The 22,717-nt window shown below is 32.0% G+C and overlaps 1 protein-coding gene across 2 annotated transcripts in view; it reads right to left on the bottom strand.

Annotated features, from left to right (window-relative positions):
* The window catches only part of CNTN5 (contactin 5), a 1,286,475-nt gene that overhangs the window by 287,257 nt on the left and 976,501 nt on the right, over nt 1-22,717 (bottom strand). For both annotated transcript variants that reach the window (XM_088791491.1, XM_019741696.3), the window contains one exon: nt 3,647-3,828. In XM_088791491.1, coding sequence (XP_088647617.1) covers nt 3,647-3,828 — 182 coding nt within the window. The remainder of the gene's footprint in view (nt 1-3,646; nt 3,829-22,717) is intronic.

The raw sequence follows: 22,717 nt of genomic DNA on the forward strand, positions 1-22,717 counted from the left end.
AAATTAATACTGATATTATATATTTCTAAATAGTAGCTATTCAGTGCCCTTGCTCTACAGGGTGACAAATTACTAGTTAGTGGGGTACATGACATGTATTTCAACTCAAAGATCGCACATCTTTATATAATAAGATTTTTCAGTACACAAAATACGTCCCATTATGAGAGCTCCTGATACACATATAAAGCTGCTTAAAACTCTGTGAGCTTCCTTCCTGCCTGCCTGTCACCTTTCCTCCTTCCCTCTTTTCTTTTATTTTCTCATTCTTTCCTTCTTTCTTTTCATTTCAATTGAGAACTTTACCAAGCAAAATTCAACTTATATTGGAAATACAAAGACTGAAAATTTTGTATGACTAGTAAAAACAAGATCTTTTTGATTAATCATCAGAAACTAGAAGGGACAGAAATAATCAAAGAAATGATTTCACCCATAAAACTACTCTATAGTATAGACAAAAGGCATATTCAATAGAATAAGTTTGCAATTTATTTTAAGGTTCAAATCATTACCACAATTTTGTTTTAATTGTTTTGCTAGTTTATTTGTTCTCTTTATGAGTATTATTTAAAAATCTATTTATTATATTCAACATGTAAGTTTACCTTAATTTTTACTTACCTACTATGAACATGTTTACTTATGTTGTATCATTTGTTGTATGTTTAATTATACAAATTCTGAGTTATAAAAATAAAACATGTGGCATAAATTTATGCCTACCACCTATATTAGTACTCATTTGTAATGATTGGCCAAAAAAATGAGACTAGAAAGGTTGCCTTAGAACCTTGGTTTATCTTTTGCATCTCACAATTGAACATGTAACACATTCCCATAGTTATACTTTCTAAAAGAAAGTGAGCTACGGAACAACTCTGTGTTTTCAGTACTCTGTGAATATTGACCATTTAGATAAAAAGTGTCAGCCTCTACTTCTTCCAGCACATGAAGCTCAGGTGACAGAGTTTCCAACAGAAACGCATTCTGAGAGGAGAAGGTTATAATTACGAACCATGGATACAATGGAACATTTATGCATCATGCTCTCTGTATCTACTGCCAGTCAGGTGCAAATGTTACCTAAGATTTTGTCCACATTTTACAGAACTTGATGGGTGAGGACAAAAGCCTCCATGTCAAACAGAACAATTTTAAAAGAAGAGGGTCAAGGGGGTCAAATATATGGTGATGGAAGGAGAACTGACTCTGGGTGGTGAACACACAATGTGATATATAGATGATGTATTACAGAATTGTACACTTGAAACCTATATAATTTTACTAACCAATATCACCCCAATAAATTTAATAAATAAAAAATAAGTAAAGTACAAGAGTTGGGTGACTAAGTAATAATCAAGATACTTCTGGAAGTGAGATAGGGCACTGTTCGTGCGTAACTGTCTCTATGTAATAGATGTAAACTAGGGCTATCCAGGGCAAATCAGGAGCAGGGCAGGAAACGACCCCAAATATGGACTACAGTGAAGGGCCACCTTCTTCTAAGATACCTTCCCAGAAATATGTGCCAAAGTAGTGGCTGGACCCGTTTCTTTTTCTAGTCAACAGCATGATGCATGCTTTGGACAGGTTTACCCTTATCTGGCTGGCCTGCAGTGTACATCTGCTTGTGCATAACAAGGAGAACCCACAGGAGTATCCTAGTAGCATACCCTCTCACCAGAAGGTAAATCAGTAATATTGAGTGCAAGCATTCTTCTCCTTTTTCTGGTAATAATTGCTATTGCCTATGACTCAAGGAGCCGGGTGGGGAGGACAAGTAGAATAGTGCCATAGGGCGCTACTGTTCCAGACTGTAAATCTAATTCTTATTTAGGTGTGGGCCATTCTTCACAACTCAGAAAGAGTTGGGACTTTTCCCAAATAGCCTTGAGAATAACAGGCGCTCCTTATGGGTGCGTGTGTGTGCGTGCGTGTGTGTGTGTGTGTGTGTGTGTGTGTCTGTGTGTGTGGTTTTGAGTAGCCAAATACTGGTTTAACTCTTGTCTTTCAGTGTCAGATTTTTACCTGTATAGAGGAACTGGTAATATCTCACACTGCTGCTGTGAAGATAAGCTGACACAATGCATTTAAATGTTAATCATTGTTCACTGGGACGCAGAAGTAACACTTGTTTTTTCCTATGGCTGGAGAGTTAACTTAATGATGTAAGTAATTGTGAACAGTTTGCCTTGAGGATTTCATCCAAATACAACATCCATTGCCTAAAAATAACCAAACTTAGTGCTGGTGCTTCAATCTTACAAACTTCTAAAATACTTTATGTCTCTTTTTTCCAGGACACTTTCACTTGTTTAGCCTTTAAGGTACAAATCCTCTGGAAAGCTTTCCCTAAATCATCCCAGGAGAATGCAGTAGACTGTGCTCCCATAATCCTCTGCACATGCCTCTATCACAGCAGATAGCATGTTCTAGTCTAATGTAGGGTTTGCTTTTCATCTAATCCAATGGATCAGAAGTTTCTTCAAAGTTCTATTACTAGCATATAGAGCAGTAATAGGCAGTTAATAAACATTAATTGAGTCAGTGAATGAATGAATAAAATGTTCAATTTTGTTGGAGTATTGAATTCCTAAATGTGTTGCTAGAGATAAGGAAAGAAAAACAGATTGAATTCAGGTATTAATGTTTCAAAATGCTCTTTAAGAGTCCCTGTGTAGAACATTAAGCTTTTTAGGATAACTGGTCTGGAGATACAGTAACAGTCGCTGAGGCTTGGCAGATTCAGCTGAATACGCAATTTGGATAATTTCCTATTGAAAGCATCTGTATTGGTTTACGCGTATATCAATGCTCTGGATTATTTTATTCCTCTCTTTTTTAGTGTCCTCCTCATAGGAATAATATCACTTATCCATTATGTATAAAGCATATTATAACAGCAAGTATGAAAAGTAGATACACTGTGTGATCCTTAGACGTAAAGAAGAGATTGTAGATATTTTTGAAGTTGGTTTTCCCAATTCTTACAAGCAACCTGGTTGGCTTTTTGGCCTTTGTGGACAATAAAAACACTTACAGGCTATAGAGGCTATTTATCATACAAATGTATGAATTTAAGCCAGGGGTCAGCAAAGTTTTTCTGTAAAGGACCAGATAGCAAATATGTTTAGGTTTGCCGTTATCTGGTCTCTGTCACAACTACTTAATTCTGCCATGGCAGTGCAAAAACTGACATAGACAATATGTAAACAAATGAATGTAGCTGTGTTACAATAAGATTGATTTACAAGAAAGAAAGAAAAAAAGACATTTGAGCAGGAATTTGTTCATGGGCAATAGATTGTGACTCCTGATTTAGGCCAAGGGCAAGAATAAGTTAATAAAGGTTATAAGATTTTTAACTTATCCAGAGGTTGGCTTTGGTGCCAGGAAAACACCTCATTTTTACAAACATCAACTCTCTATGATGTACAAAGAACATGATAATTTCCCATTCACTTTTAATTTAAAACATTTCTCTGTGTAATTTTGCACGATGCTTTACCATACCAAGAAGTATGATAATAATTATAATTTTGTTTTTATGTGCCTAAAATACAATATTAAGTTCAAAGTAATTTGCATTTTCCGTTTGACTCTTGGGACTATAGCATCATGCTTTGCTAAGAGCACTTACTGTATACTTGTAATTGTCCACGAAAGGAATTTTTTCCACGTGAGTTTTCAGCTCTGCATTCATATATGCCAGCATCATCCAGCTGCACGTTGGGTATTTCCAACACTGCCTGAGATTTCCGCAGACGTGCCTTACCAGGAATATAACCACTAACCTTCATCCATGTGATTGTTGGAACTGGGCTATAATAAGAAGCAAAAACATTGTTAGTATACTTTTCACTATTATTACCAGATAACGGATTCTGTTATCTGGTAATGTAAGACTTAATAAGCTGAGTGCAATAAAGTGTAATCATAATTAAGGACCATGTGCTGGTTGATATACTTCACTTTCCATGTGTATTGTCTGACAAGTAGTTAGATTATAAGGAAGATAGTTTTCTTTTCCTTCATATTTCAGGAAAGCAATTCAAAGACAAAATTTTATACATTTTAATACATTAGAGTTTGTTTTTAAAAACTTTGTAAGATTGTTTAAATACTAAAAGTAATTTGGTGAAATAACAAAGGTAACAAGTGCTTATTGCAAGGAATCAAGCAGAAGTGTCATGAACTAAGTGAATTAAGAACTCTTTTTGCCCCCACCCTTGTAAATATCTTTTTGCTGCAACAACAAATACAGATTGCGTATAATCTCTCACCTTATCACTATTATATATATAGTGATATATATATATATATATATATATATAATATATATTATATATATATATGAGTTATTTTTGTTTTATTTAAAAACTGTAAGTCATATACTTGATGTTTATTATTATTAAAAGATCAAATCCAAGATCAACTCATGACACTCTAGTTAGTAGCTATATATTATTCCATTATATAGATGTATCGGAATTTAATAAACCATCCCCCATAGTTAGACATTCAGCATAGTTCCAGTTTTATTTGTGTGTTTATTTTTCCACTTTGAAACGGTACTGTTATAAACAACATTGCACATATATATCATATTCTTTGCTTTTATTTTCTGCAGCAGACATTAACAAAAGTGGAATTGATGGATCAAAGGGCATGTACATTTTTCATTTTAATAAGTACCGCCAGATTGTTTTTCAATACTATAGTGGCAGTTTCCACATCTATCAGTAATATATGAGACTATTTCCCCATATCTTTGCTACCATTTTATGTGATTAATCTGCTTAATTTTTGTCAGTATACAAAAGTAAAAAAATGGCATTTGCCGCTTTAATTAATATTCCTCTGAACTCTAAGATGGTTGAACATCATTTCATAATTTATTGTCCATTTGCATCTGCTTTTCTGAAATGTTCGTTTATGTTGTTTTTTTAATTTATTTTCATTTTCCTATTTGCCTGTTTGCATTGTTTAAATTAATTTCTTAGAGTTCTTTCTGTGTTAGAACCATTAAGACTTTGTTCCTCAGAAAAATTCTTCCTCAGTGTATTGTTAGTTTAGGACAGCATCTGCAATATAATTTTATAAACATTTTTGGGAGAAACAAACATATCTGCAGTTTCCCTCATGATTTCTGAATATTTGTTTGTTTATAAAATTGTCCATAAGCCCAAGTTTATGTCCATATTATCTGCAGTATTTCTAAGTAGTATTTTTATTATTTTTAAACAGTTGGCTCTTTAATCCATCAGGGCTATATTCATATTTTTGGTGTGAGATGAGAAATGCAACTGTTTCAGCATGATTAAAACTAAAAGTCCTTTCCCCACAATATTTGCAATGTTGTCTTTGTTGTATAATTGGTTCTCACATAGTTGAATCTGTTTCAGGCTTTTCAGTTCTGTTCCACTGATTTATTTATTGCTATCTATATTTAATGCACTTTATGGTCTGGACTGAGTCTACTTTTTCAGTTTGATTTCTCACTACTTACTTCCATATCTGATGACCCAGAAAGACATCTCTGTGTATTTCTAATCATATCTGTTAAAATCCTGCTAATCCTTTGAGACCTGTCCTAAATGTCTCCTCTTCAGCAAAGTCTTTCATTATTTATGTAATCTGCTGGGATTTTCTTTCTTTCTTTTTAAATAACAAAGTGCTTTGTATATACTACTCACATCTTTTGTAACATGCTACCATAGATTATAATTGCTAAGGGTGGGATATTTTTCCACTAATTTTCTTTATAGAAATAATTGCAATATTCTCTATTATAAACAATGCTATAATAAATAACTTCAGCATTTTTTTTTTTTTACCACATTTCTGATTCATTCTTTGAAATAAAACATAGAATTGAAACCGCTAGATTACAGTTGATAGTTTTTGCTTGTTTGTGTCGGGACATACCTATAGCTAACATCCAGGAAGACAGAACCTAGAATTTTGGAATAAGCCATAGGTTGGCATGGCATATCATTCTTCTAATATGTATGAAATTGATTGGTGATTTTTTTTAAATTTAGGATTTTTGGATATCTATTCAAAGATGAAAGTGTCTGTAGCTTATTAGGTTTATTGGTTTGTGTGTGTGCATATTGTTAGGGATTTGATGGTTGGTTTGTTTACAAGCTAGCTTTGACAGGTTAGGTATTACAGTGATGGATGATAGCTTGGTAAACATGCCAGAATATTTCCATCCTCTATTGTGATAGCTTAAGTAGTAAATTCTATGTTCCTTAGAATACTGATCAGACTGTAACAAAAAGTCACCTGGGTCTGCCACCATCAATATAGTTTTTTGTTTTCTTTTTTTAACAATGTTTTAAATTTCTTCCAGTTTTTCTTTAATTGTTTTATATTTAAAATATCGCTGGTGTCAACTTTGGCAATTCATGTTTCCCTAGAAAATCAACTATTTCATCCATAATTTTTATGTTTCAGCAGTAAGTTATATAAATAGTAATTATTTAAAGTTATATAAATAGTAACTGTTTAAATCTATTTTCCCTTTTTATGGTATGACATCTTGGTTAGGAGTGTAGGCCTTCAGGGAGTAAAATTTAGATTCAAACATAATTCTGACACAAAGATGTGTCCTTAGGAAAGTTTTCTAAACTCTATGAATTTTGTTTAATGGAGATATTTATCAGTTCCTTAAAAATGCAAATATCTTTAGGGCAGTGGCATCATTTCCCTTGTTCAGCAGTATGTCCACAGTGTCTCATAGAGTGCTGGGCATATAGTTAGTACTTAATAAATGTTTATGTAATAAATGAGTGGATGATTTGCATAATATTGTTTTGAGGATTAAGTGAACTAAGTTCTTGTAAATTACTTAGCAAAATACATAGTGAATAGTGAGTACTCAATGATTGTTAGCTATAATGATTTTTAAATCATTAGTTTTGTCAGAGGATTGTCTTTTTTATTTGTCTTTGAGCATTTTGAGTATTATTATTATTATTTTTTATTAATGAGTCTCTTTTTTATTCACTCACCTACTTTCTTGATCAGCCTACTTATATTGTACTCTAACTTTTTGAACTAAATGATCAATACAATAATTATTTATGGTTAATAATAAAAGCATATAATACTGTACTTTCCTCTTCTATCAGATGTTGGTACATGCCATATATTTTGATATGTAGAGATATACTCTTGTATAGTTTCTGCTTTTTGGAGCTTGTTGAATCAATCTTTGCAGTTAAATATAGGACCAATTGTTGTGAAAGTCACATACCTATTGGAAAAGGGTATATTTTATATATGACAAAAGATTAAAAGTTAGCTTTTACATAGTTTTTGTTAATTAGGTAATTAAAATATTATTTTAATATTTTTCATAATTTTAAAGCCATTTAACTTTTATCAAATCACATCTCATATGGAATATTTGTACACTTGAAAAAAAAACAGTTATAAGCAAAGCTAGTCTGCTTGAAGTAAGAATGAGGGACTTGGAGTTTATCTGTTTATTCCTCCACTTCACAGAGTATAGTAGAAAACTACTGCTCTATGTCCTTTTTCGTTTTTATTCTAGTTTATCTGTTAGACTGAGAGAGGTGTGTTACATTTTCCACTATTACCATTACTACTAGTATTTTCTTGCATTTCAAACAATTTTATTTTGTATTTTGGTTAACTTTTTCCCTGCAAATAAATATTCATAAAAGTCAATACACTTCTGTAATACATCATCTATATATTGTGTGACTTTACTAACAATTGTCACCCCAATAAACTTTAATTAAAACAAAAAGCCAATACAGTTTTAGAATATTAACCTTTATAAAAATAAAATGATCCTCTTTCTAATTTAGTGATTTGTTTTTTGAAATAAAACATAGAATTGAAATTTCTATGTTTTCAAAAAACAAATTTAATGATTTGTTTTTGAAATAAAACATAGATCATCTACAAAAGAACAATAATTTCAGTGTTCACTGGCTTTCCAGTAAAGTATTCCAGTGAATACTTTAAATAATATTTTATCCTATTTATCCTCTGATTCATTCTTTCTTTCCTTTTTTTTTTTTTTGAACTGATTCCCCTAAATGGTAAATAGATTTAACTTTTGACTCAATCTTCAAATTTTTGTCTTTCAATGGTGAAATTTAACTTTTTAATTTTGTTGTTCCAATTGGTAATAATTATTCTTATTCAGCCATTTGGAATTATGAAATACAGAAAATACATAATTTCATATTAATCATGTTAATAGCAATAAACTTGGGAATAAAAATGATCATGGATTAAAAAATGACTTAAGAAGATATGGCTATAAAAGTATGCAGATTAAAGTATAGAATAGAAATTAACAATTAAAAATATAAAAGTATAAATATAAAACTTAATGGATGGGTTAAACATCAAATTAGACATAGTTGAATAAAATATTTTTTGCAAGTGGATAGAGTTCCTTATTCAGAATGAAGCACCATCCAGACAGAGAAAGTAAGAGAGAGGAAAAAAAGTGAGACACTGAGACTAGAGGTAGAGGAGATAACATAATATCATAAGAGAAAATGGCATAAAAATTTCCCAAAATGATGAAAAGCATGAATCCTCTAATACAAGAAACACAATACAGAGATCCCCGACATATGATGGTTTGACTTACAATGATTTTCTAACTTTAAAGTGATGCAAAAACAAAACACATGCAGTGGAAACCATACTCTAAATTTTGATCTTTTCCCAGGCTAGCAATACGCAGTATCATACTCTCTCGTTATGCTGGGCAGCAAGCAGTGAGTTTCTACTCCCAGTTAAGCACAAGATCACCGGGGTAAATAACTCTTGTTTTACAGTGTACTGTGTGGCCAGTGCTTTTAGGATACTGTTTTCTGAGCATGTAGGGTAAGCTAAGTTATGATGTTTGGTATCATAAGAATTTCATCTTATGATATTTTCAACTTACAATGGGTTATGGGGACGTAACCCCTTTGGAAGTCAAGGAGAATCTGTATATACTAAGAATGACAATGACCACAGAACACCAATGCCATATATTAGGAGTAGTCAGAAAGGGAAACTAGATCATCTACAAAAGAACAATAATTTCAGTGTTCACTGGCTTTCCAACAGCAACAATGGAAACAGAAGATGTTGGAACAGTTAGTTATATCCAATGTGCTTAAAGGGAAAAATACAAAACAAAACTGTAAAGCTAGAATTTTGTACATAGTAAGTTGTTTTTTAGAAGTGAAAAGGAAATGAAGATATCAAATCTACAAAAACTGAACAAGTTAATCACCATTAGACTATAACTGAAGGATACATATATTTCAGGAAAAAAGGAAAATGACTCCAGAAAGAAAGATTAAGATGCAAAAAGAATGGTAGAAAAACAAACAAACAAACAAAACTATACTATTACACTAACAGCAACAATGACAACAACAACAACATGGACATATAAAAAGGGACAGAACTAAAATACCGATCAAAAAGAACACATAATTAAACAGAAGGAGTGAACAGAGTTAATATGTCCCAAAGTTCTTTTATTTTGAGGGAGGATAGTTAAGATATTGATGAACAATAGACTTTAATTATGCATGCTAAAATTCATAGGGGAACCATTAAAAGAGTAGAAAAAGGATACTTTTTCAAACAAATGGAGGGGATAGCAAAGACTGGGAAGCTCAGCTCTTCTCAAAATGCACTTCTTTTTTCTCCTGGTCACACATTTTCTTATTTTACATGCAAATAGGCATGACCATGATGCTGATTTCTGGCCATGAGATGTAGTGAAATTGACCCTAAAACATCTGCGGCTCTTCCACTCTGTCTGTATTGGCTAGCTTCATGTCAATGCCCAGGGCAACATTGGAAGTCGGGTGTGTGTGTGTGTGGGGGAGATAGCAGAGACTGGGTCTGTAAATGTCTATTTTGAGAAAAGTGTTAAATGACTACTTCATCAATGACAAAAATAACACTTTTTCGATACTGCTTGAATGAAACAGAAATATTTGTCTTGCTAAGATCCGGGTAGTTGAAGGTTAATTTGTTATTCCTGCTAGCATCATTTTAGTAGCATAGAAATTGATATGTAGAAATAGATAACTGCCATAGCAAGACCTAATATATTTGAAACAGTTGGGTGAGAAAGGGCGAAGATCTGATATTGAAAAATGAGAAGATGAGGACCCTGTTATGCAGTGGCAAAATTCACGTTTGATAACTTGGAAAGATAATCCAAATATTTATAGAGCCTACAGACAGAGTTACAAGATAGAATGTTAAAATAGTGTGTGGATTGTCACAAGCTTCATTATCAAAGTATCAGGAAAAAAAAAGATGAGCTCAAAAATACTAGTTGGATTTTCAGCAGAATTAATAACAGAAGGACTGCAAAACATGGGACCTTAGTAGCATAGCAGATTAATTGCAAAAATGGCTTCAATTCTCCATCACTGTCTATATCCACATCCTTTACTGTGTAACCTATCTAATGAAGAAGGCCCTGACCCTTCCCCACACACAAGGGAGCCAGGTTTTACAATGAATGCTCACGCTGAAGAATTTCATGTTTGTGATGGACCAGTGACTGGTTTGGGTTTCCTATTTTTTTCTTTTCTGAATGGAATATTTTTTTCCTGTGGATAATTAATTCCTGTTCCACCTTTGTGTTAGGCCACATAACTTATCTTTTAAGTTCATATGTTATAGAATCAGGAGGGTCCATATCTGAACCTAATGGAGATATGAAAATCTGGGATTTGAGTATTTGCAGAGACTGGATGGGATTTGGTCTGTCTTCCTTGAGGAAGGGGTGAATGCATCCAATATGTGGGAAGCATTGAAATGTTCATCAGAAGAACAAACTGACTAAGTGTTCAAAAATCACCTTTCCCTTTCTTCCTGGGTGCATAATTAGACCTCATTTTCCAGTATCCTTTAGGTAGGGGCATGTGATTCGATAGGTAGAATATGGAAAGAATGATGTATCAAGCATCATCCGGTACTAAACCTTCCACATGATACTCCATTTTTACTATTCTCTGGTCTGCTGAATAGATGCTGATGCCAATGGAAACTCTTGTAGAAAAACATATAGGAAAATGTTTTCATGTCCGTGTTGTATTAAAGGATCATTTTTCAAACATGATGTAAGATATTGCTTTCCATAATTTATCATTGATACATACTGCACTAATATTAACAATTTCTTTTCATTAAACGATATAAGATAAGGTCAAGCCACAACTTGGGAGAAATCTCGTGTCACACAAATAACTGCAAAGACGAATAAATTAGATAAAGAACTCCTATAAATCTGTAAGAAAAACAACTCATAAGAGTGAGCAAAAAACAAAAGAGGAAACACAAATGATCAAGAAACATATGAAAACACATACAGTACCATTAATAATCAGGGTAAATGCAAATGTAGGCCACAAAGACATTCCATTTCATGCTTTAAAAAATGGTCAGAATGTGGTGTTTTGAGAAACATAAAAATACTAATTAATTGCAGGCATGGATGTCGGTCAATAAGACTGATTTACACACTGATAGTGGGGTTTTATATGGATACAGCTAGTTTGGAAAACTGTTGGAATCAACTTACAAATGAGAATAATCACATACTCTATAATCTGGAAGATCATTAATGTAATGTAATGGAATCACAAATTATACTCCTTAGAGGAACTCTTGTGTATGTCCACAAGGAATAATGTACAAGATTTCTATAGTGATATTTTAAAATAAACATTTTTTGAGATTCCTTTTGTCTTTTTAGACTGTTAATTGAATCAGACAGTTTGTCCTCTTTGAGTCTGGCTTCTTTCTTTCAGCAAAAGATTATGAGATTCATCTATGTTGTGAGTTACCAATAGTTCATTCCTTTTAATTGTTGAGTCGTATTCTAATACATGGTTAAGCCACAGTTTATCCAATCACCTGTTGAGTGTTGGACACATGGTTTATTTTCAGTTTTAAGTTACTATGAATAGAATTGCTGTTGTACATTCATGTACAAGTTTTTTGTGGACATATATTTTTATTTCTCTTGGGTAAGTAGACGTAAAATAACCCATATAGGTGAGGTAAATGTTTAACTGTACAAGACACTGGCAGACTATTTTCCATTGTTAATTACATGATTTTATACCTCCATCAGCCATGTATGAAATTTCCATCTGTTCTACATCCTTGAAAATGCTTGTATTGTCAGTCTGTTCCATATTATTTAACATTAATATTCACATTTTACAACACTACTTATTCAAACTGTTACTTTCCACATTGAGTTACTTGGCATTTTTGTAACAAAGTAATTGACTTTATATGTGTGGGTCTTATTCAGGACTCTCTTCTGTTTCATTAATCTGTAAACCTGTCTTGTTCCAGTTTCTCCCTTTTTTGATTATTACTTTTATATAAAATCATGAAATCAAATGTGTATGTCTTTTAAATTTGTTCTTTTTCTACCAAATTGTTTTGGGTATTCTTTGAATTTTAGTGTAAATTTTAGAAGTAGCTTGCTAACACCTATAAAAATAGAAGCTTCCTGGGATTCTGACTAAATTATGTTGAATTAATTTACCAATTTAGGAGAACTGACATATGAACACTATTGAATTTTATAATATTGTATTAGCTCATTTATTTAGATATTCTTTCATTTCTCTCAGCAATGTTATGTGATTTCTCAGTGTATAGGTCTTGTGCATATTTTGTTTAGTTCATTGCGAAATATTAATTTTGGTACTTTTTCGTAGATTCCTTAAGATAGTTTGCATACACATTTATGGCATCTGCAGAGACAGTTTTACTTCTTCCTGTCCCATCTCTAGGGCATTTTATTTCTTTTTATGCCTTATTTTACTGTCTAGGCACCCATTAAATGTTGGACATAAGTGATGAAAGGAATAAAAAAGGAAAACATTTCAGTCTTTTACCATAGTATATTGAATAATGGTTTTTTTGTAAATGTCCTTTTTCTGGATGAGAAAACTTCCCTCCAGTCCTACACTGTTGAGAATTTCATTATGTATATTGAATTTCTTCATTATGTATATTGAGTTTTGTCATATGCCTCATTTACTAAGATGAATATAAGAGTCTTCTCTTTTTTCTTTTTACGTGACAAATTACATTAATTAATTTTAAAAAGTTAAACCAACTTTACATTTTTGAGGTAAACCCCACTTGGTCATGTTGTATAATTTCTTTTTTGACAGAATTCATTAGTGAGCTCTCTGGGTTCTAAGTTTCTGTATTGGTAATGTTTTTAATTACAAATTCAATTCTATTAATAGATATGGGACAATTCAGATTTCTTTTTTTTTTTTTAACTAAAGTTTATTGGGGTGACAATGGTTAGTAAAGTTACATAGGTTTCAAGTGTACTATTCTACAATACATCATCTATATATCACACTGTGTGTTCACCACCCAGGGTCAGTTCTTCCATCACCATATATTTGATCCCCTTTACCCTCATCTACCACTCCCCATCTCCCCTTACGCTCTGGTAACAACTGAACTATTTTCTGTGTCTATGAGTTTTTGTTTCTTTATTTATTTGTCTTGTTCCTTTATTGCTTTCAGTTTTACATCCCACATATCAGTGAAATCATATGGTTCTCCACTTTTTCTGTGTGACTTACAACACATATTTCGCTTAGCATAATAAGAGACAATTCAGATTTTCTAGTTCTTCTTGTGCCAGATATGAAAACTATGCCTTTTAAAGCATTTGTTTATTTGGTTTAATTGTAAAATTAAATGTTGTTAAAAACATTCCCTTCCTGTGAGAGGTTTTGAAAAATAGTCGGTAACCACAAGACGGTCATGGGGGTTTGAAAATTAATTTGGGGAATGTACAGAGGGATAGTGGATGGGGGGAGGGGGGTTCACACAGTGTGAGGGATATAAATGATAAACGTCTAAGTTTTGCTTTGTCTTGTGCACCTGAAACTAATTAAAAAATAAATAAATAAATTTGGAAAAAAAAGAAAAACAAACAAACAAACAAACAAAAAACAAACATTCCCTTCCTGTCATTTTAATGATTTAGGATAGAGGTGTAGTGATATTTCCTTCCTCACACTTGTTATTGAAAATATGGATTTTATCTCTTCTTTTTGATGTTTACCAATTTTATTGATGTTTTCTAAAAACCAGCTTTGGATTTCATTTTATTCCCCATTGTCTGTCCATACTCAATTTCATTGATTTCTGCTATTTTTTTTTTTTCCTTTTATGACCTTTGGCTTTAAATTGATTGACTTTTTTAATTCTTTAAGATGAAGGTTTAGATCATTGATTTTCAAATTTTCCATTTTTTAAATATATAAATGTATGTCTAACATGTTGTGTTTTCATTATTTTTTAGTTCAATACATTTTCCAATTTCATTTGTGGTTTCTCCGACAATTTTGTTATTTAGTTGTGTGCTTTGAATTTCTAAATATTTGGTGATTTTTCAAGTATTCTTTTGTTATTTATGTATAATTTAGTTTTGTTGTATTAAAGAACATACTAAAATGTCAATACTTTTATAATAAGTGACCCTTGCTTATGGCCCACTGTATGGTGTATCTTGGTGAATGTTCCATGTGAAGATTTTTAAAAAATTGTGTATTCCATAGTTGGTGTGTGTAATGTTCTTTAAGTTTCATTTAGGTCAAGTTGGTAAATAATTGTGTTCAAGCCTTCTGTACTTTACTGATATTCTGTCTTTTTGCTCTTATAATTGATAAATTACTGGAGAAAAGTGTTAAAATCTCCAACTATGTGAATTTGTCAATTTCTCCTTTAAGTACTATCATATTTTGCTTCATATATTTTAAAGCTCTATTATTGGGTACCTATGCAGTTTGGATTTTGTAATGTCTTTTTGAGAAATTGACCTTTTTATTATTATGAAGTGCCCATCTTTAACTTATGTGACATTCCTTATGCTGAAGTACACTTTGCCTGATACTAACATAGTTACTTAAACTTTCTTAGGAGTAGTGTTTGCATGGTGTATCTTTTTTTCATTCACTTGCTTTTAACGAATGTGTGTGTAATTTTTTACATTTAAAGTGGGATTCTTGCAGACAGTATATTATAGAGTCTTACTTTTTCATCTAGTCTGACAATATCTGCTTTTGGTGTGTTTTAGTGAATTAACATTTGATATATCTGTGGTTGGGTTAAGGTCTAGTGTTATAATACTATTTTTCTATCTATTCCACCATTTCTTTGTTCCTTTTCTGCCTTTTTTCCTTGCCTTGTTTTTCTTTCCTTTTTTTTTTTTTTTTTTCAGTATTTCATTAAAGTTCTCTAACGGTTTATTACCTATAGTCCTTTATTTATATGTGTATGGTTGTTCTAAGATTTGCAACATGTATCTGACAACATTATGGTTATATGTCTCCCTGTTCTTGTCTCATATATTTCTTTGTGTCAATCTTATCATACAGATTTTTCGATATATGTTATAAACCCTGCAACACATTGGTATTATTTTTACTTTAAAGAAAAACATAAAATTAGATATTTTAGAAATCAAAAACAGCAAATATTTTATATTTATTCACATTTTTAAAAAGAAAGATAAAACTTTTCTTACTCTTTATTCTTTTGTGGAATTTGGAGTTTCCAAAGTGTTTTCTTCAGATTAAAGAATTATTTTTAGCAGAATGTGCATTTTTTAAAATTACAGTTGGTGTACAATATTATATTAGTTTCTGGTGTACAACATAGTGATCTGACATTTATATATCTTACAAAGTACTTATCACACTAAGTACGCCTCGTAACTATCTGTCACCATGCAAAGCTATCACATTATTACTGACTCTGTTCCTTTCACCTTTCTCACTCAGCCCTCCACCTCTCTCCCTTCTGGCAACCATTGGTTTATTCTTCGTTTCTATGAGTCTGTTTTTGTTTTGTTTGTTCATTTATTTTGATTTTTTAAAATTCCGTATATAAGTGAAATCATGTAGTATTTGTCTCTCTCTGTCTGACTCATTTCATTTAGCATAATACCCTCTAGGTCCATCCATGTTGTTGCAAATGGCAGTATTTTGTTCTTTTTATTGCTGAGTAATAACTCATTTTGTACATATACCACATCTTCTTTATCCATTCATCTATTGATAAAATCTGTGTTGCTTCCATATCTTGGCTATTATAAACAATACGGCAATGAACATGGGGTGCATATAACTTTTTAAATTACCATGTTTCCCCGAAAATAAGACCTAGCAGGACAATTAACTCTAATGCGTGTTTTGGAGCAAAAAATAATATAAGACCCGGTATATATTATATTATATTGTATTGTATTGTATTGTATTATATTATATTATATTATATTATATTATATTATATTATATTATATTATATTATACCTGGTCTTATATTATAGTAAAATAAGACTGGGTCTTATATTAATTTTTGCTCCAAAAGATGCATTAGAGCTGATTGTCCGACTAGGTCTTATTTTCAGGGAAACATGGTAGTGTTTTCATTTTCTTCAGATAACAAATACCCAGAAGTGGAGTTGCTAGTTTGTATGGCGGATCTATTTTTCGTTTTTTGAGTAATCTCTACACTGTTAATATTCCTTATAGTGCTGTCTATTACAACAAATTATTCAGGGTTTCTTGTTTGACAATGTATTTCTCTTTCATGTTTGAAGAATTTTTTCACCAGATAAATAATTCTAGGCAGAATATACATATATATATATGTATATTATAAATACATATATATATATATGTATATATATATATATATATATATATATATATATATATATACATATATATATATGTATTTTAACTTTTTATTTATTTTAAGTGTATTTTTCCAGGACCCATAAGCTCCAAGTCAAGTCGTTGTCTCAATCTAGTTGTGGAGGGCGCAGCTCACAGTGGCCCATGTGGGGATAGAACTGGTAACTTTGCTGTGAAGAGCACTGCGCTCTAACTAACTGAACCAACAGACTGCCCCTAGGCAGACTATATTTTCAAGATTTTCTTTTTATCATTGATTTTCAGCACTTCGATTATGGTGTGCCTTGATATATTTTTCTTTGTGTTTATCCTGCTTATGTTTCATTAAGCTTTGGAAATCGGTGGAGTTATATTTTTCAATAATGTGATAATTTCGGTCTTAATCTTTTATTTATTTATTTATTTATTTATTTATTTATTTATTTATGTATTTATTTTGCCTACTTGTATCTTATGGGGCTAAACTTTCATATGTGTTAAATAATTTAATTGTTGTTTCATAGAGCTCATAGGCACAATTCAATATTTTCTCTAGATCTATTATAGTTTCTATAGTTTCTCTTGTTCTACCTTCAATTCCATTCATCCTTTTTACTGCAGTGTGTATCCTGTTATTAATCCAATAAAGTAATTTTTTTATTTTAGTGTGATATTTTTCCATTCTAAAAGTTTCATTTTAAAATCAGTCTCCATCTTTCTTTTGATTATGTTGATATTTTCCTTTAAATAATGGAACATATTTAAAAGACCTATTTTAAAATACTTTTTTGTTACTCTATTATCTATCATATTTCTAGGTGTTTTCATTGACTGATTTTTCTCCTGTTTATATAGAGTTCACATTGTTTGTTTTGTTGCTTCTTCACATTTTTAGCATTATTTCTTTTTATTTATTTATTAGAGGTTATACATTGTCTGGTGCCTGAACTTTGTCTTTGTCACAGAACAATAGGTGGATTTTGTTCTGGCATGCAGTAGATTTACTTATAGTTCAGCTCAATCCTTGTAAGGCTTACCTGTAATCTTTGTTAGGATGAGTCCAGAGTACCCTTTATTTGAGGACTAGGTTAATAGTAGTTCTAATGCCTGGTCTTTTTACGGTCTCTACTAAATGACCCATTTGTTCAATAAGGTTTTATCATTCTGGTTGTTTGGAGTTTGAATTTTTTCTGACTGTGCAACATCCAGTATTTTTTCCTTCTCCAGGAGTTTTTCTTAGGGTGTAAAGTCTCATTCTGTGCACTCACAGCTTACTCTTTGGTCATATACTCAATGAAATTCCAGCACAGATTTCAGGAGGTCATTCTCTGGGTGGCTCCCCTTTCTGTTATTCTGCCCCATAAATTTATTTGGCCCTATAAAATTCAGTCACCTCAGCCTCTTTGCTATCCCTACACTATCTTTTCAGCTCAGTGATTTTGTTCTGCTCTTCTTGGGTTCCTCCTCCCAGGGTCAGTTTGTGGTGAACGCCTACTGGCAGAACGCTGGAATGGTGATCACCTTCATCGATTGTTTTCATTCTCTGAAGGATTACACTCCTGCATGATCTGTTCTTCAGTAAATGAAAACAACTGTTCCTTATATTTTGTTTAGGTTTGTAGTTGTTTAGATTTGGGGCTAATACAATACAATTATTCTGCCAGACTTGGTAGTAGAAGTCCAAAGTTGTAATTATAGGTGAAAAAAAAATCTCTGGTAATAATACAATCCCATTAACAGAAGAATGGATAAATATGTTTTATGTATTACTCATGACATTCCTATTAATTAGCAAATACATAAACTGTACCTACTTTGAACACAATGGAAAAATCTTAGAAATAAAGGTGAGGAAGCAAAAGCAAGTAATAAATGACTATGTCTGTTATAATATAATTTTAGCAATGTTCAAAAATCAAGCAAAAATAAAGAATATAAATTTAGAGGTATATCCATACATCATAAGATAATTTTGTTGAAATAAATCACAAGAATGATAAACACATACTTCAGGCTATTTGTTCTTCTTGAGGGGAGATAGGCAGGTGGGATTGGTGAAGACCACAAATTGACTTTAAATTTAATCATTGTTACTCTAGGTACTGTTTTGATTCTAAAGTTGGTTGCTGGGTTCACAAGCATTCATTTGTGTTAATCATGTATTACATTAAAGGTGGGTAGACCCAAAGTGTGACGTTTTCATTCCTCGCTCATGATCTCAGAGGTAAGCTTCTTCATCCCTACATTCTCTGCCAGTTATTTAATCTACATATAAATAGTTTAATGCAATGGAAAGAAATCTTAGTTCTTTCATATGAGAATAATCCCTTCTTGATGTTACTTTCTTATATCTAGATTTCTGTAATTCTCCTCAGTAAAATACAGCCTTATTGAACTAAACATTTATTTTGCATGGCATCTTTTTCGTCTGTCTTTAATTACTACATCATTTCTACCTTAGTTTGTGGTTTGGGACTTACTGAATTGGATTATAGCTGACCTTTAATTATTTGCTTAAGAACACATTACCTCAAATAGTCATGACTAAAGTTAAAATTGCTATTTTCACTGTCTAAAATTTTCAATACCTGAATTTTCAGTGGTATATCATTGACTTCCTGACTCCAGCTTAGACTATTTTAAATCACTTTATTTACTTCATTGTAATAAAATCTTAATTCCTATGTACCCCCTCACTCAATGTCTCAGAGAAAGGAACCCAGTATGACTAGGGAAAAAATGTAATATGGATGGCAAAACTATGGGAGAGGGGTGAGTAGATCCTGGATATGAGATTTCAGGGGGCTGAGAAAATTCTTCTTGTAATAGGGAGAAAAAAATGCACGTTGATGGCATAAAAGGAGATCTAGAAAGGAAAAACATCAAGAGAACTTTAGTAGTAAGAGTGATTATGGTCAAATTACTACTAAAAAAAGTGATTTAATAGTAAGAGTGATTATAGTAGTAAGAGAACTCAAGTATGTTCATTAACTCCTTCAGAAAAGCTTTTCTAAGTCCTCACTATATGTCAGACCTGTATTAGAAGTGAAGATCAATAAAATGAATATTATAATGCCTTAAGAAATTTATGACTTCATAATTAGAGAGACAAAAAAATGAACCTAATGATTCAAATACAGAAAGGAACACAGTCAAGACAACTGTATTTGTTAGAATAGAATGTAGGTGATGGCTGCATTCCATAAAGAGATGGCATGTGAAGTGAGCCTTCAAGGATGATGAAAATTTATGCACACAGCAAAAGTATGTTCTCAGTAATAAAATCCATGTTCATGAACACAGAATGGTAAGAGATAGCATGATAGATTGGTGGAACTTCACACAACTTAATATGCTACATGTGTATGTGTGCAGGAAACCACTGGCAAGTTTACAGAAAGCATATTTACCCTTCAAAAACAAAGATAACTTCAAATTATAAAAGTTTTAATGCTGTTTACTTCCATTTTTTTTCTTTCTTGTATCCTCAAGATTAGTATTTTAAAATTTTTGCCTCAAAGTTGTTAGACGCTTTGAAATGTGAAAATTTTGAAAAGCTTTGATGGAGTGGCTGGTAACGTATTTGCAAAGATTTCTAAATGCACTGATATATGAGTACAAAAGTCATTTTTAATGAACTACTGATCCTGAACCTACTGGCAGTGCTAACGCTTTATAAGCATTTTGGATACCCCATATTCATTTCAGTTGTCCATGACAACTTAGGGGAAATCAAACACTTTTTGCTGTTTTCAAATGACTTATTGGTAATCAAGGATGATTCATTCTTTTTTTTTGTTGGCATGTGGGATTTTTTTAAAAATCTGAGATTATAATAAGATTTTATTTTGTTTCATATTATAATATTATTTAAAGCCAATTTATTTTCAATAATAACTTGAAAACAGGGTTGTTGCTCAAAAAGAGGACTGATTTTTAACTACACTAAAAGGATGAGTAGAAATGTCAACTTTGATGGTAAGGCAGAGCAGAGTTATTCCTTTTCCCTATTTTAGTCTGTTGAAATTATATCTGTACAACTGCACATTTGATTTTCACGTAGAATAAGCAATGCAACTTACAGAAGATAAAGAGGCTTTTTGTAGCTAATGTTATACTGAAAATGGTACTATTCATTTGGCTCAAAAATATCTGTTAATGACAGTAAAAGACTATATGAAGCCATAATGAAATTCTGACACAAGCTTTTTGTAGTGTGCTGTTGAAGTGACAGAATAAAAATGCCTTCAAATGTAGTTCTAGAAAGTAAGAAAAGTGTTGAATGTACTTGGCCATTGTTGAAGTCATTAAAAGTATTTTTTAAAGATCATTTTTATATACATAATAAGGTAATGTGTAGTATCTGTCAAGGCAGAAGGAATACTTAGCTGTAAAGATTTAATGATTTCAAAGGAAAGTACTCCCCAACTACAGATTACCATTCATACACAAATTGTAGGTCTGTCTAATGGAGCTTCCTATTTTCCTTGCATAAGTCACAAGTGAGATATGAATTTTACATCTGATGTGAAAATACCTACAGTTATGGCTCCTTTGTGACTTACTTGAGAAAGAAGGAAACATTGCATATGTTTGATAGAAAGTGAAAGAACCAACTTTTATAACTTTTCTCTAAGAAAGCACATAAAAAGCCGTCATAAAAAAAACTATTGAGACAATGGTATTTTTTTTTCTTTTATGACCCTGTATCTATAAATAAATAAATAAATAAATAAATAAATAAATAGCAAAACTCAACTGATAATGTGGGTGATCACTGCTAGCTACATATTATGCCAAAATTTGAAGGCAAAAGTTTCCTTCATAAAAGTCTGGAAACTTTCAGAGGCAGTGAGCATGATGTCTGAATCTTTCTTGAGAGGGTTTCATCTTTGAGGCAAGATGCCAGTGTTTCAGCTACCAAATAATTGAGCTAATAAGCACTTAGGAAGAAGAAATGAACTGCATGTAACTTAAGTATAAGTTTTAGATCTCTCTCCTTGCTGATTCTTGATTACGGTATTAACTCATACCCTTCCTATGACATTATTTCTACTTAGGACCCAAAAGTCACAGCTCAGAATGTTTCAGTCCATCATTTTTAATTATCTTAGGCAAGAATCAAATTTTGGTAAAGAATCTTGGTGGTCTCTGTGAGATTATGACCTAATGTGGCTTGATTTTACCATTGTTTTACAAAATTTACTAATTTTCCTTAATATAACAGTAAAAGCAGTCAATTCTGAGGCCAGCCCATGTCCCAGGTATAGGGAACTGGATGCCTTTCATTTCTACAGGTAGTTCTGCCCAGGTGCGTCTTATTCTCCAATCAGGGGAAACCCTTGAATTCAGCAAAATAAGGAGGACTCAGAATTACATGCCATGCTGTCATTGCAATGGAACAAGAAGGTTAGGTTTGAAAATAGCTGAAGGAAGCTTCTGGAATGATGCTATATATTTTTTCATTCATTAAACAGTTATGCATGACCTACCTATTATGTACTATGCTTTGTGATAGACTTGGGGGTTATAATGGTGAACATGATATATATGGAACTTTCATATAGTTAGTTATGTAATGACTTAAAGAACAATAAGCATGATTTAGAGGGAGTGCAAAGATAGGAGCACCCAATCTAGTATGGTGGTCGGGGTGGTGGTGGGGAGGGTACAGAGACTATTTCCTTAAGCAAGTAACATTAAGTCCAGACTTGAAGAATGAGTCGGAGTCCTCCAGGCAGAGACAAAGCTAGCAGCATGTGCTGCCATATGGGGGTAAGAGAAAAAAATGATGCATGTACGAAACTGATCATAAATAAATAAATAAATAAATAAATAAAATGAAATATATGTGTGTGTGTGTGTGTGTGTGTGTGTATTTATATATACATATTCAAAAAAGAACCACAACAAAAAAAGAAACTGAAAGAAATTCAGTATGGTTTGTGCTTGGTTGGCAG

Source organism: Rhinolophus sinicus, chromosome 14 (assembly GCF_057876585.1).
Source record: "Rhinolophus sinicus isolate RSI-liver-muscle chromosome 14, RSI-T2T, whole genome shotgun sequence".
In the NCBI taxonomy this organism is placed as follows: Eukaryota; Metazoa; Chordata; class Mammalia; order Chiroptera; family Rhinolophidae; genus Rhinolophus; species Rhinolophus sinicus.